Below are 12,776 nucleotides of genomic sequence, written 5' to 3' on the forward strand. Positions count from 1 at the left end.
GTAAGAACAAAGTACTATAGTCTACTTAATGGATTGTGGAGGTGTGGACGTGGATGTCATGCATGTTTCTGCCCACATGTTCATGATGTGATGCAAATCAGCTGTTGAAATGATGCCCTGTGTCTCCTCAGCATCTATGCTATTGCCAGCAGGACTCCTTTTGCTGTTATAACGGGCATGTCTCTCTGTGAGCGGCTTGCATTGAGTTGAAGCTGCAGACAAGGCACTGCATGGCGCTGACAGCCTCCTCCTCTACTGGTCTACTTGGTGCCCCGACATTTATGGCTTTGGTATTTCTGTTGAAGGGCAGTGACGGGAACCTCTTAGACCTTCCCGCATAGCACAGACATTGATGCATAGTATGTAAAGTACATATTTTGATTGGACACTGGCCTAAGATTGAAGGGTTCATTATGATGATGACCTTTTAAAATGTGCCCCAGTTATTTTTACATTTGTGTTTAAGCAATAGCATGCCACATATTTGGATATAAGGTGTTTGAAATCTATCTCTTCCAGCTCCTTCAGTAATATTTTCCAGGGAAGGAAATATTACCCAAGCACAATCTTTACTTCCTTTTTAATTTAAGGACTTTGCTCATTGTTGTTACACAGAGGAAAATGCTATTGCAAAGGCCAGCTGGGGAAAAATATCACTTTTCCCTTCTCCATATTATGGTGGTCCTGTGACCCCACTCAAGGGCGCTGGCTGTTCGGTGAATGTGTTAGCTCATCTTACGTTCTGTTTCAGCCATGCTGCAAAACATTCCAATCATCAAACTGAAAAGCCATCTCACGTGCAGTGTCTTAGTGAATGTCTTGGGAAGAATTCAGAAAGGTGTATGAAAATGATTTCTCTCTGGCAGTAATGTGAAGTTCCTGACTCACATGCTGATATTCAGGATCTAGAGGAGTATGAAAAAGATGTATGCTAATTGCAGACTTAAACAAAGACTATTGATTTGCTTTGGAGGCTTGTGCAGTGTTTTTCAGTAAGCTTTCTTAATGTTCACTGCTTTTTGGTTTGTTCCACAGTTTCTGATCCACAGTTTCTGATCCACAGTTTCTGATCCACAGTTTCTGATCCACAGTTTCTGTTCCACAGTTTCTGTTCCACAGTTTCTGTTCCCACAGTCTTTTATTTCACAGTCTTTTGTTCCACGGTATCTTACTCCCAAAGCCACATACCTTCAGTAAGTAATTCTAGCACTTAATTTGCAAGCAACTTAGAAAAGTGCTCATGAATAAACAAAGTGCAGAGTGTTGATGATGTTTCCTTTATCAGTCGAAGCAAATCAGTCGAAGAAGTTAGAGCTCGTCAGTGCTAATATGTGGTTTGGCTTAAAAAGAAACCATCCACAAAATCTCCTTCTCTCTCTTAATGAGGCACTGACTAGATATGGTGTTCAGGAATCTGCCCAGCCTTATCTCGTGTCAATTTTGTTTATGCCAGTTAATTATTTATTAAGAAGATAACAGAAGATACATAACCATACCAGGCGTCTGTCTTTCTGTTGTAGATATGAAATCTGGTTCCTATCCTAACTATTGTTTAAAAAAAATGGTGGTGGTTAAGTTATGTAATGTTTTTTCCTTTCCATGAGGAGATAATTCAGGGATATGCTTATGTACATTATACTGAAGACGTGCGGATCATGAGGATTGATCAAGAAGTGCATGTGTGTTTATCTGTTGTAGGAAATTATATATATTTTTCCGCTGAGTCTGCAATTACTTTCTCTTATATGCACACACATTCATCCCTACACCTATTTGCAGTTTTATACAGATTGCCTTGCCTTAGAAAATAATAATGTGTAGACAAAAAAGAAAAATTGTTTAATGTAAAACGGCTGAAAACTTTTCTCTCATTCTTGAACGTACATAGAAGTTAACATATTTAATATTTGTCCAAGCACATCTGGACCTGTATGCTGAAATGGGTACAGACAGATGTGGAGAGTTGGAGTTCAGGAAGGTCACACCACATTATCCAGGTTTTCTTGTTTATAAAAATGCTTAAAGTACGTCACTAATATTACAATTGTGTAAGCATGTTTGCTATAATTGGTTTAGATGGCATATATCACAGACATTTTCAGATTATAAAGAAATCAACACCAGGAGGTTGTAAGACGTGGACTGCATACATTAGATGAGCTAGAGAGAGGGAAAATAGTCACTACTAGTGCTGTGTGCAGGGGTTTTGATGTTGATGCCTGGAATGGAAGGAGAATTCTCTAAATACAGGCAGGAATAGGGTGCAGTAAATACAGCAGGTGCAGATGTTTGAGCTTTATTTTATAAACAGCTCTCATGCAGAGTTATGAAAGTAGCTTTAGGTCCAAAAAAATAATCATTAAATAGGGTACACATTTGCATCTGCAAATAGTGACACTAGTTTGGGTTGCTGGGAAGTCAGAATTCCCACTTGGATACCTTAAATCATTGCTTACATTTCAGGACCATGCATTCAGCATCGCTCATCCTTCCCCTAACTATAATATGTATCATTGTGGTAAAAGTGATCAATTCGGATGACCTGCTTGATAGTGATCCAGGATTAACATGCATATCATCTATAGTTTTGCTTGTCTGTATTTTCCTACATTTATTCTTTGCCCCAATAATTATGTATGACAGCATAACAGTGTTTTATTCAAACCTCTAAGCTGTTTTTTGCTGTGCCCTGTTTTCATCGTGTCCTGCATGAGACAGTACCCAGAGGGCATGTTGGCTTCAGTTTGTGCTGTTTGACATGTTGTAATGCAATAGGGGAGAATGCTGATCAGCATTTAATCAAAGTGTTAAAACAAATTTGTCCTTTTCCATTAAACCCAAAGCTCTGTGGGTAGCTCATAATTCCTAATTCCCCAGGTCTACCTAGAAGATTTCTCCTTTTCATTTGAAACACTGTCTCCGCCACAGTGAATGATTCTCTCTCCAGCACTCTGGGTTCTTTAATGTCCTGCCAATGTATAGAGCTTTTAATTAGCTTCTTCAGCAAGACCGCAAGAGTGTTTTTATAAGTCAGTTCAGCAGTACCTCAGTAAAACATTTGAGGGGAAAATGGGGAAACATTTGTGGGGAAAATGTCACTGGAATCCACAGTGAGTAATGTCACTGTGGATAAAAAGACGAGATCATTTTTTAAGGGTGAATTTCTCAACTCTCTAATCTGTTTTCCCATAAACGTCTTTATTTAATAGCTTTGCTACCTCATTTTCAACTGTAAATGTATACAGTCATGCACAATTTAACCGATTTTGACATTAAGCAATATTTGTAATTTGCCATTTGTGTGTAATTTCTGTTTTCATCTTTAATGCATCTTCAAGCCATTAAGTTCTTTTGGTTAACAGTGTTTTGTAGGAGTTAATGAGGCAGAAAGCCTTTAGTGCAGCACAGTAGGATGGGTGATGGGGCGGGCACCTGTGCATTAGCTAAGGCACACAGGAGGCCATTATTCTTCTGCTCTGACAACAAAGCTGACGAACTGTCACTGAACTTTGTTGTTAAAGTTTCAACAAATAATAGCTATTCAGACTCTTGAGTTTAATGTCATACAGAATAACTCCCTCTTCGAGATAAACATGTGTTCTTTATTTGAATAATAACTGTGATGTTGATGTTTTATTAGATCTTTTTAACATTACATAAGTATGTAATTGTGTCTCTCTAAAGCTTGGATAACTGCCTTCTTTGAACACACGCCGAGAGCTTCCATCAAAGTAGCAAAGTGATGTATGAGGCAGCATTTGTAATAAATATCACTGTCATTCAGCCATACACCTTTCTTTTATAAGCTTCTCATCAAGCTGTCCCTGGGTTGGCGTTTGTTCCAAATGACAAGGCTCCCTGGCAGTTATCCAGGGTTCATTGAACCAAGCATGATTGGAGTGCTCAGTTCATCCCTTCTAACCAGGAGGTTTGGTAGAGAATCAGCCAGGTAATGTGTAGAACGGAAATGTTTCATATTTGCAGACCTAGTAGGGGTATAGTCAATCCTGAGGAACTTTAAACTTCTGGTTGTTTCCCAGGCAGCAAGCTTGGAGCGTGGAGTGGCATCTCATATGCGAGCCTTGGCAACCAGCCTGCTTCTAGCCCATGGCTATGATGTCCACCACCCAGTGCTCACTCTCTGGTTGGTATACTGTAATTGTAGAGCATGAACTAGGCATAACAGTGAAGACTGAAGTCTTTATGAACGATTCTTGGGTAAAATTACTGGCTTATAGAATTTGGAAATATGATCTCGAAAAGTGTTTTTTGTTTAAACACAAATCATCTGGCCACCAAGAGTTGCAAAGCAAGCTTATCACCAAAAGCATGCACTTTTCCCACTCTTGCTAAAGTTATCGCTAGCAGAATGGCAGTTTAGAGAAACTACATCTTAATTAGGATCATCAAGTTGTGGCCTTAAGGGACTCCAGCACAGGACAGAGAGCTCATTCGGGACTCTTTGGGAACCAAGTTGGAGCTAACAGTGATGTTCCATATGTGGTAGTGTGACACCGCCATGTCCCAACACATAGACGTTTATTGTAGACTTGCTGCTTTCTGTTTTGTCATTTGGAAACTGGTTATGAACTACAATGATTTATCACAAATCCTATTATCATATGTCACCTCATGAAGCTGTCTGCATCAGTGTGCCCGTGTAACAGTAGGTACCGCTGCTGAAAGTGAAAGTGACATGACATACAGCTAAGTACACTGACCCATACTCAGAATTTGTTCTCTACATTTAACCCATCCAAAGTGCACACACAGTAGTGAACACACACACCATGAACACTGTTTGTGTAGAAGTTTGTGTAACTGAAATGAAACAAATTATTAATTATTCTCCTGTGTTGTAATTATTTATCATTCTGTCCGGCAGAGGAAATATTATGTTACTGATCTAATTGAGCTGCTATTCATTCAGTTGTTTTCTTTTTCCTTTTCTTATTTCCTACTGTCTTTTTTGTAGTAGTCAGTCTTTTAACATATACTTGAAAATAAAGCAGAAAGTGATGCAGCCAAGGTCATGCTTGTTGAGTGGTGGCACTTTCATGGTGCAGTGTCACAAACCATTCAGAGGAAGAGACAGGGCCTGCAATTAAAGGTCTATTTTAAATAACTCTTTAAATGGCTTGTTCTTTGAGGAAGCCTTTGCAACTAATAGCAGCTTAGTAGGCACCCAGGTCCTTTTGCTCTGTTGTGGAATTACAGGGACGAGGGTCGAAAGATTTGTATGTGATATAATAGCATTAATTTCTGCCATTTATTTGTCTTAACATTTATTTGTATGTTATGTGTAAACTCTTCACACTGACTTCACATCTTCTATAAGTAGTTCTGAATAGACATTTAAACTGAAGAATGACATGGAAATTACAAAATTATTGGCTTCGTTCTAAGAATGCCCTGTTTATATATCTACTTATCTGGACAATACCATGAGACATGAGTTATTACTTTGATTTAGCAGCCACATCAGTCTCCATCTCAAACACCAGAGATAATAGTAACTTGTACCCTTTAAACATCACTTGTGTTTGATGCTTCTGATGCAACTGCAATCTTCATCATGGGGCTTCTTTATGCTGCCATTACTGTAAGTAACAGCTTTTCCTTAGTGACAATACTTTGCACTGTAATGCTGTTTTAGAAGAGCAGATTGTTGCAGGCATGTTGTTGTGTCTGTAAATACGGTCTCTCTGGTATTCTGGATTACGGAGTCAGCTTTCACGGCTATGCTGACAGTACATAATTGCACTGTGTATGTATCTATTGCAGCAGATTATGCTGACACTCTGAACTCATTTAATGTTTGTGTTGACAGCAAAACGGATGCCTGGTTGTTTCCTTTAAATTATTCAAATTTAACACAAAGGTTTATGTTCATGGGTCCAGGAAGAGCAGGAGTTATGTTCTGCATCAAATCTAAACACACTTTAAGACTACCTTGACACTAAACCACATTTTCCCTGTATCAGTGCAGATCAATAGATGAGTAACCATATACAAATTATTACAAATATTGTTGCACAAACATCTAACAAATTATGTCTGTCTGTAGAATGAAAATGATACACACTGATGTTACAAAGGTAGTGTTTTTATTTTGACTAAATGTTCATAGAGCTCCAGCATCACATTTATTAAAACAATACCATAGTGCACATTAAGGTTATATGATTACTTTTCTTATTATTATGTGAGTTTCCTTATTAAACACAACAGAAAGATCATGGAGCAAAAGCCCGCACACATCCAAAATCACAGCTGTAGTCCTTTAGACAGAAGAGATTAGAGTTGTAATTGTAAGTAATGTGAAAAGTGAGAAACAACAGTTATTAAAAAAACAGTGGCATGTATGTAGAAAGTCACATTTTCTCATAAACTGACTCTCAAAGTCAAGTCTCTCACCTTAATCCATCCATATAAGCCACCTAAAATGAAATCAATGGATTATTTGCCACCTTGTGTATTCCAGAAGTCCACATTGACAGTTTACGTTTGATCCTAGCATGTCTGTTGTCATTTTTGTGTGGAAATTGATTTAGATTACAGGCTTCTTTTGTGCTGAGTGTTTCTGTTCACTGGTCTGAAATGCTGGCTGCGTCATCATAATCATACATGTTTTTCCTTGTCTTTTTTTCTGGGAATTGATGAACAACAGATTATTTCTCTTCTATTCACCAGTCTGCATATGTTGTGCTCGACTAGCATTTATTTCTATTTAATTGTTATCTTTTCCAAGGGCAAATATGTGTCTTCTGAAATGCTTTATTTTTCATCCACATACAGTCTTACAAGTCCTAACTGGCTGCTCATGGCTTCTTACAGTGAGGAGTTCCAATGATTATACAGTGGGTTTGTGTAATGCATGAGATTTTAGAGACAGGATGTCTTTGTACTCTTACATTTGTTTAGATATTAACCATCTGTCTCGTCTTGAACAGTGGATTTGAACTTGTAACTTCTCCATCATGTTAAAGCAGAGCCAACTGTTGAGCAAGTCATTGATATAAAAATCTTTTTTTAAAAATTAATTTTGGAGTGGAGTCACATAAGTTGTCAGTTTGTTTTTCTCCATTCCTTTTTTATCTTTTAACTTTCTTGTTTTCATTTAGATTAAAAAATTCACTTAAATTACACCGCCTCAGTAGTAGCAAAACATGTCTGAGACCAAATATACGTGGCATTTTTCACTTTTTTGTCTTCCCAGCCATCCAGAAATGTAAAGAAGAAGCAAAATGAAAGAATGGAGGCCCGATCAGCTCAGTCAGATCAGGTTGGCCCTGTGTTCTCTGAAATCCCTTTACTAAGTACTAGTCTGGGTAGCATTGGTGGCCCAAATCTAGGCACAATTGACAGACTGACAGACAACATTTCTGCCTCACTTCAGTACAGAACTCTCTTTCTAACTTATCAGGCAGAGCAAACAAGACGCATCTTATGTTGGCCGAATGCAGAATTTCTGCCACTGAAAACAGCATGCTAGACGAGAGGAAGACATAAAAACCCTGCCTTCTTTTAGGATCTTAACCTTTCATTTATCAGGATATTTCTGTAAAGAATATGAAGAAAGTTTGGAAATTCGATGACGTGAGGAAGTTTCTGTCCACCTGCAACATGTTCAGAGACTTGGCTTATCCTGTCAAGCTTTGCTGCCTCCATGGAACTGAGATGCATGTCTTTTCCACTTCAGCAGCCGTTAGAGTTTCTAAACAATTTGGAGGATAATGCTAGGAAAAATGTGAATGTTTCCAAAGCACTGCAGCTGAAATGCAATATGTCACTATGATATATATTGCATCTTTCTCTTCAGACATTTTCATGCCCCGCTTATGGCATTTCTGTGTTAATTCCTGACCAGTTTCCATCTGAAGATTATGCACTCACAAAAGATCTAACATTTCAATAACGCCTCATGTTATTTGAAATTCATTCCTCAGTGCACCATGCACCGCTCAAATCAAACTGCTTTCATCTGGCTCACCAGGAAAACAGACACTCCCTATGAATGATAAACAGCAGAGCACATTTGGAATAAAAAGGAGAAGTTGAGCAATGCTCTCTAGCTTGACTGGCCTGAGACCGATGTCCTCATCAGCAAATTGTTCACTTGCCATTGATCAAGTAGTTTGAGTTGACTTGTCTGTCTTTTGTGGGCTCTGTGGATTTCTGTTTGCTTGAGAATGAGAATGTTAAGTGTGAGTTGTAATTTCTGACTTTTCAACATTTTTACCATATTCTCAAAAGTGCACTTTAAGGCCATGTGAGTGTATGAATTTTGCTTGTGTTATGATTAGGATTCAGTGTACACAAAGGTGATGGCAGATTTTAAGATTCTCTTTCACACTGATGAATGTTAGATCCACTCCATTCTTGAGACAGACTGGAGACCTACCTGTCCAATTAGTCTCCTAGAGTGCAGAAGTAGTAGTATGGAGCATTTTGGTGAAAATGCTGGTGAGAACTGGTATGTTCTACCTCCTGTCTATCCACAGGTGTTCAACGGAGTCTAACCATTAATACCCTGCTGGTTTCTGTTCGTCCCCCTCTGAGGTGCAAAAACGTTTGCTCCATTAAGCTTTACTGCCTATCATAAACATCCTGTCTTCTTTATGTATGGCAGAATAATTCAAGAGTACATTGCTATCATTATGCAAAATCAGACTCTCAATAAATGATGATTAACCATGAATACACGTTATATACTGTTCAGTAAATGAAATTTTTAGAATGCACAATGCTAAGCTTTCTTTCTAAATTATTGACATGAAAGAATGTTGAAAAATGTACTATGCAAATGCAATAATTTTCAGTTAGATATAGAGTGTAAATTATACCGTGTTTTTTAATAATAGGTTTTTCAGTAAAATAAGTAGAATGCATTTGTTGATTTACATTGCTCCAATTACATTAACTTCTTAATTATGTGGTAAGCCTTGCTTTATGAAAATTTGGACCTAATGAATTTTTAATTCTGGAACCGTGTGCAAGTTCTCAGTAGTTTTAGGAGAAGTTTTGTCGTGTTTCCTGAATGTGCATTGCATTGTGCCAGAGTGAGAGCAGCTGGAGAAGCTCAGAGCTTTACTGGATTTTAGGATTTTAGCTGGGTAATGTAATGAAGTTATTCTTCTGTCAGTCAGAACTGCTGGCACACATTCACATGGAAGCCCCAGCAAATTAAACCAGCTCAATCACCAGTAGCTCTCATTTTGGATTTTGGGATGACTTAAAAACTTATAGAGTTTTGTCATCCATCAGTGGTGTTATTTAGTCTCATTATCTGTGACTATGCAAAGATGTATTACTTCTAAGGTAGGCTCTTTTTTTATTCTTTTGGAGACGGTATAATGACTACTGAAAGGAAAATAATGATGTGAGGTTTAAAGCCCTGTAAGAGGAAACAGCTGTATGGCTGATCAGCTGTAGTGTTTGTGAGGGATGTTAACCTAAACTCATATGTGCTTCACTGATCTGTTGAGTGTTATATAGTGAAGGACCTTGATTGAGTATTCAAATATTCTTCCAAATGAATTCACAAGTGTCATATCTCACATGGATATTAAAAGATGTTTTGAATCATACCTCCCATGCTATTTGGCCGTTACATAACTGTCTTTTATATATTGGCAGCAGATCATATTGAAACTGAGCTGGCTACAAAATTGTGATTAACAGCAAATCTGTGAAATATGGCAATGACACATTTGTCAGTCAAAGCTGTTGAAGCTTTCAAAAGGAGAAAACAAAACGTCTGTACTTCTTCAGTGATGCACAACATATTCAATGTTCTTCAAATGCTGTTTCTTTCTTTGGTTTTGGATTTGATCCGAAGGAGTTTTGGCTTTTTGCGAAGACATTTATTTGCTGTCCTTTAGATGGACTTGCAGCTATGTTCCAGAAAACAGCTCACACATGAAGCTTTGTTTCGTAACGTCCAAAAGAGGTGTCAGGTTGTATTGTTTCAGTGTTCACAAGGAATGATGTCTTTCAATTTGTTCAGTGTGGGAAATGTAATGGTACCATAGTATGGGAACAAATATTCTTTTCTCCTCTTTGAAACACTCACTGTAGCTGTGTCTAAAATTCAGTAGGATTGTAAGTGCCATACTTACTTCTTGTTCATTGCATTCTTGAGTACTGAATGTGATTATAAAAGATCAAGCACTTTAACAGGATGTGGAAGCTCAGTGGTTATGGTGTTGGACTGCTGATCGGAAGGTCAGGGGTTCAAATCCCAGGTCTACCAAGGTAATTGCTCCGTTGTATAAATTGAAATAAAAAAAATAAAAGTTAGTCACACTGGATAAAGTTGTCTGCTAAATGTCATTAATGTAAACTTAAAATGCTTAGGCTAATTTGGATTCATTGCATAGAAGCTTTAAGTAAACATAGTACCGAAAGAACTGTTAAAACATCCCAAAGAACAAATCCACAAACTGCCTATTTTTTATTTTTTTTGGTTAAAAAAATGAGCATGTCAGCATATGCAGGTGTTGTGGGAATGCACAAGTAACATTGTCATCCTTATTGTTATATTTCAGGACAGCATCTTATTACCACCCATTCGCATCATCTCCTGTCTTTTGTAAAGACAAGTCTACTGTGCCACTGCTTCTTCTGTTTAACGAAGACTGTGTAGAATAAAATAATTTTTAAATAGATTTAGATTGTTAAAATAATCTTTTTTTTAATTAGCCTAATAGAAACAGATGTTATTTTATAATGTAACTGAATAAATTCTTTGTGAAAATTAATCAGCCTTAATCTAATGAATAATCATTAACAGCCCTACGTTGGTGAGTCTCTTGGTACTACTCATCAGCTGTTCTCACAAATGCAGCACTTTACTGAGTTGGCTGTCGTGTGCTGTTCTAAGCTGTATGTTCCTGATTGATGATCCTCACTGCTTCTTACACGCTTCCAGTTTTGTTGGAAATTTCATGTGTCTTCATTAGCAACCCTGGCACTTTTATTAGATGAACAAATTGATATTCGTCAAGTCTGTGGGTTTCGAGTACAGCTTGTTGTTGGATATAAAATATTTAGGTTAAATTACAGATCCCATATTTTAAAATATAATAAATTATGCAGATGCAGTGTTTTAAATTGAAATATACTTCTTCTATTATCTTCATTTATAAAGCTGCATTTACATGGTCCAACGGTTAATGTGAGACCTCTGAAACTGATACTCTTCCTCTTTCAGTATGATGGCTAAAGTTGTGTTTGTCTATGTAGATGCCATCAATCCCTTGAAATCTCAGTAACTGTAAAGAAAAACATTCTTCCACATGGTAGTTTTGAAGGTGAAACACTGGTCAAGGGTGGAAGATGACCTGCATCAGAGGTTGGGAGATAGAAATGGAAAAAGTGGATCAGAAAAGATATTATAAAGAAAAGAAGTCGTCAAAGACATAGATGTTTCTACAAACAGTACAGAAGCAGAACCTCCTGTGAAAAACTTGTTGTGTGTTGGATCATAACAAGAAAATGCATTAGCTGATATCTTATTTTAGTCATATATTTTAGTTCCAAAAATATTTATTAATGCTGTAGAATAATTAATTTGTTAATCATCATCTTGGCAAAACACTATGATGTCTCATGTGGCGTACGCTTGTCATTAGAGGTGAATATACCATCCCTCCAGTAGGATGCCAGCCAGAATTCATCAGGCATATGGTCAATAATTAATGTGATTGGATCTTTTTATATATGTAGTCCAACAACTGAGTGAAATATTTTATTAATTAATGGAAATAATTGATTTCCACTTATTCCATTAAGTCTGTGGGTGGATCAGTGCAGTACTTTAAGAAATACAATTATTAAGCAGGTAATCAGAAAACACAACAATGATCATGTGGACATTAATAATAATTAGAAGTTCTTTTCCTTAGTTATTAGTCTTCATGTGAGTCTCCATTGAGAGCAGAGTATGTATTCTATCCCTGTAACATCAGTTTCCACCATCATGTTCACCCATACTGTACATGGACTTGGTAATACGCATTTCTTTACCTCTCTTTTCAGTGACTAACAAGAAGCCAACTGAGATCTCTATCACAAAAGTAAAGCAGTTTGAGGGCTCTTCTTCTTTTGTCAGAAGATCCCAATGGAGTCTCGACCAGCTGCGGCAGGTGAACGGCATTGACCCTAACAGGGTGAGTCACATGGCATTGGCCTGCTTGTCCATTCTTGTGCTTCTGGATTCACAAAGTGTCATTATTGTTTGCTTCCTATTTATCTTCCTGTTCTTTTACTATGTTTTATATTCCACTCTCTTGCTTAATCCCTGTCATGTCACAGGATTGTCCAGAGTTTGACCTGACATTTGAGAACGCTTTTGACCAGTGGGTGGCCGGCTCAGCTGGTGACAAGTGCATATTTGTGCAGGTCCTACACAACACATGCCAGCGCTACAGTGCAGATAGAAAACCAGAGTTTGTCAACTGCCACTCCAAACTGCTGGGAGGTGAGCTAGTGTAACATACCATACATTCATCACCATATGTTCCTACAGATCTGTAGCTCATAGAATAGTGTTACAGATCTGCTGCATGCCAATTTCTTACAATCTACCAGAGTGCTTCTTCTGATGGTTTTTTTTTTTTTTTTTTTTTTTTGTAAGCATCCAGCGCTAGGAACAAAATATTTATAATTGCTAAAAGATTTGAATTCTTTTTTGTTACACCTCACATTTTTGGTGATTGGAGAAATTATGCCCTTTAGAGTTATGAGTCAATATTTCATCTAGTTGCTTAAAA

At 37.5% G+C, this 12,776-nt stretch overlaps 1 protein-coding gene across 3 annotated transcripts in view; it reads left to right on the forward strand.

Moving 5' to 3' along the window:
- Positions 1-12,776, forward strand: part of stxbp6 (syntaxin binding protein 6 (amisyn)) — a 48,924-nt gene that overhangs the window by 23,653 nt on the left and 12,495 nt on the right. For all 3 annotated transcript variants that reach the window (XM_047821483.1, XM_047821482.1, XM_027172357.2), the window contains 2 exons: positions 12,043-12,173; positions 12,319-12,484. In XM_047821483.1, coding sequence (XP_047677439.1) covers positions 12,043-12,173; positions 12,319-12,484 — 297 coding nt within the window. The remainder of the gene's footprint in view (positions 1-12,042; positions 12,174-12,318; positions 12,485-12,776) is intronic.

The sequence above is a fragment of the Tachysurus fulvidraco genome, chromosome 12, assembly GCF_022655615.1.
Source record: "Tachysurus fulvidraco isolate hzauxx_2018 chromosome 12, HZAU_PFXX_2.0, whole genome shotgun sequence".
NCBI lineage: Eukaryota > Metazoa > Chordata > Actinopteri > Siluriformes > Bagridae > Tachysurus > Tachysurus fulvidraco.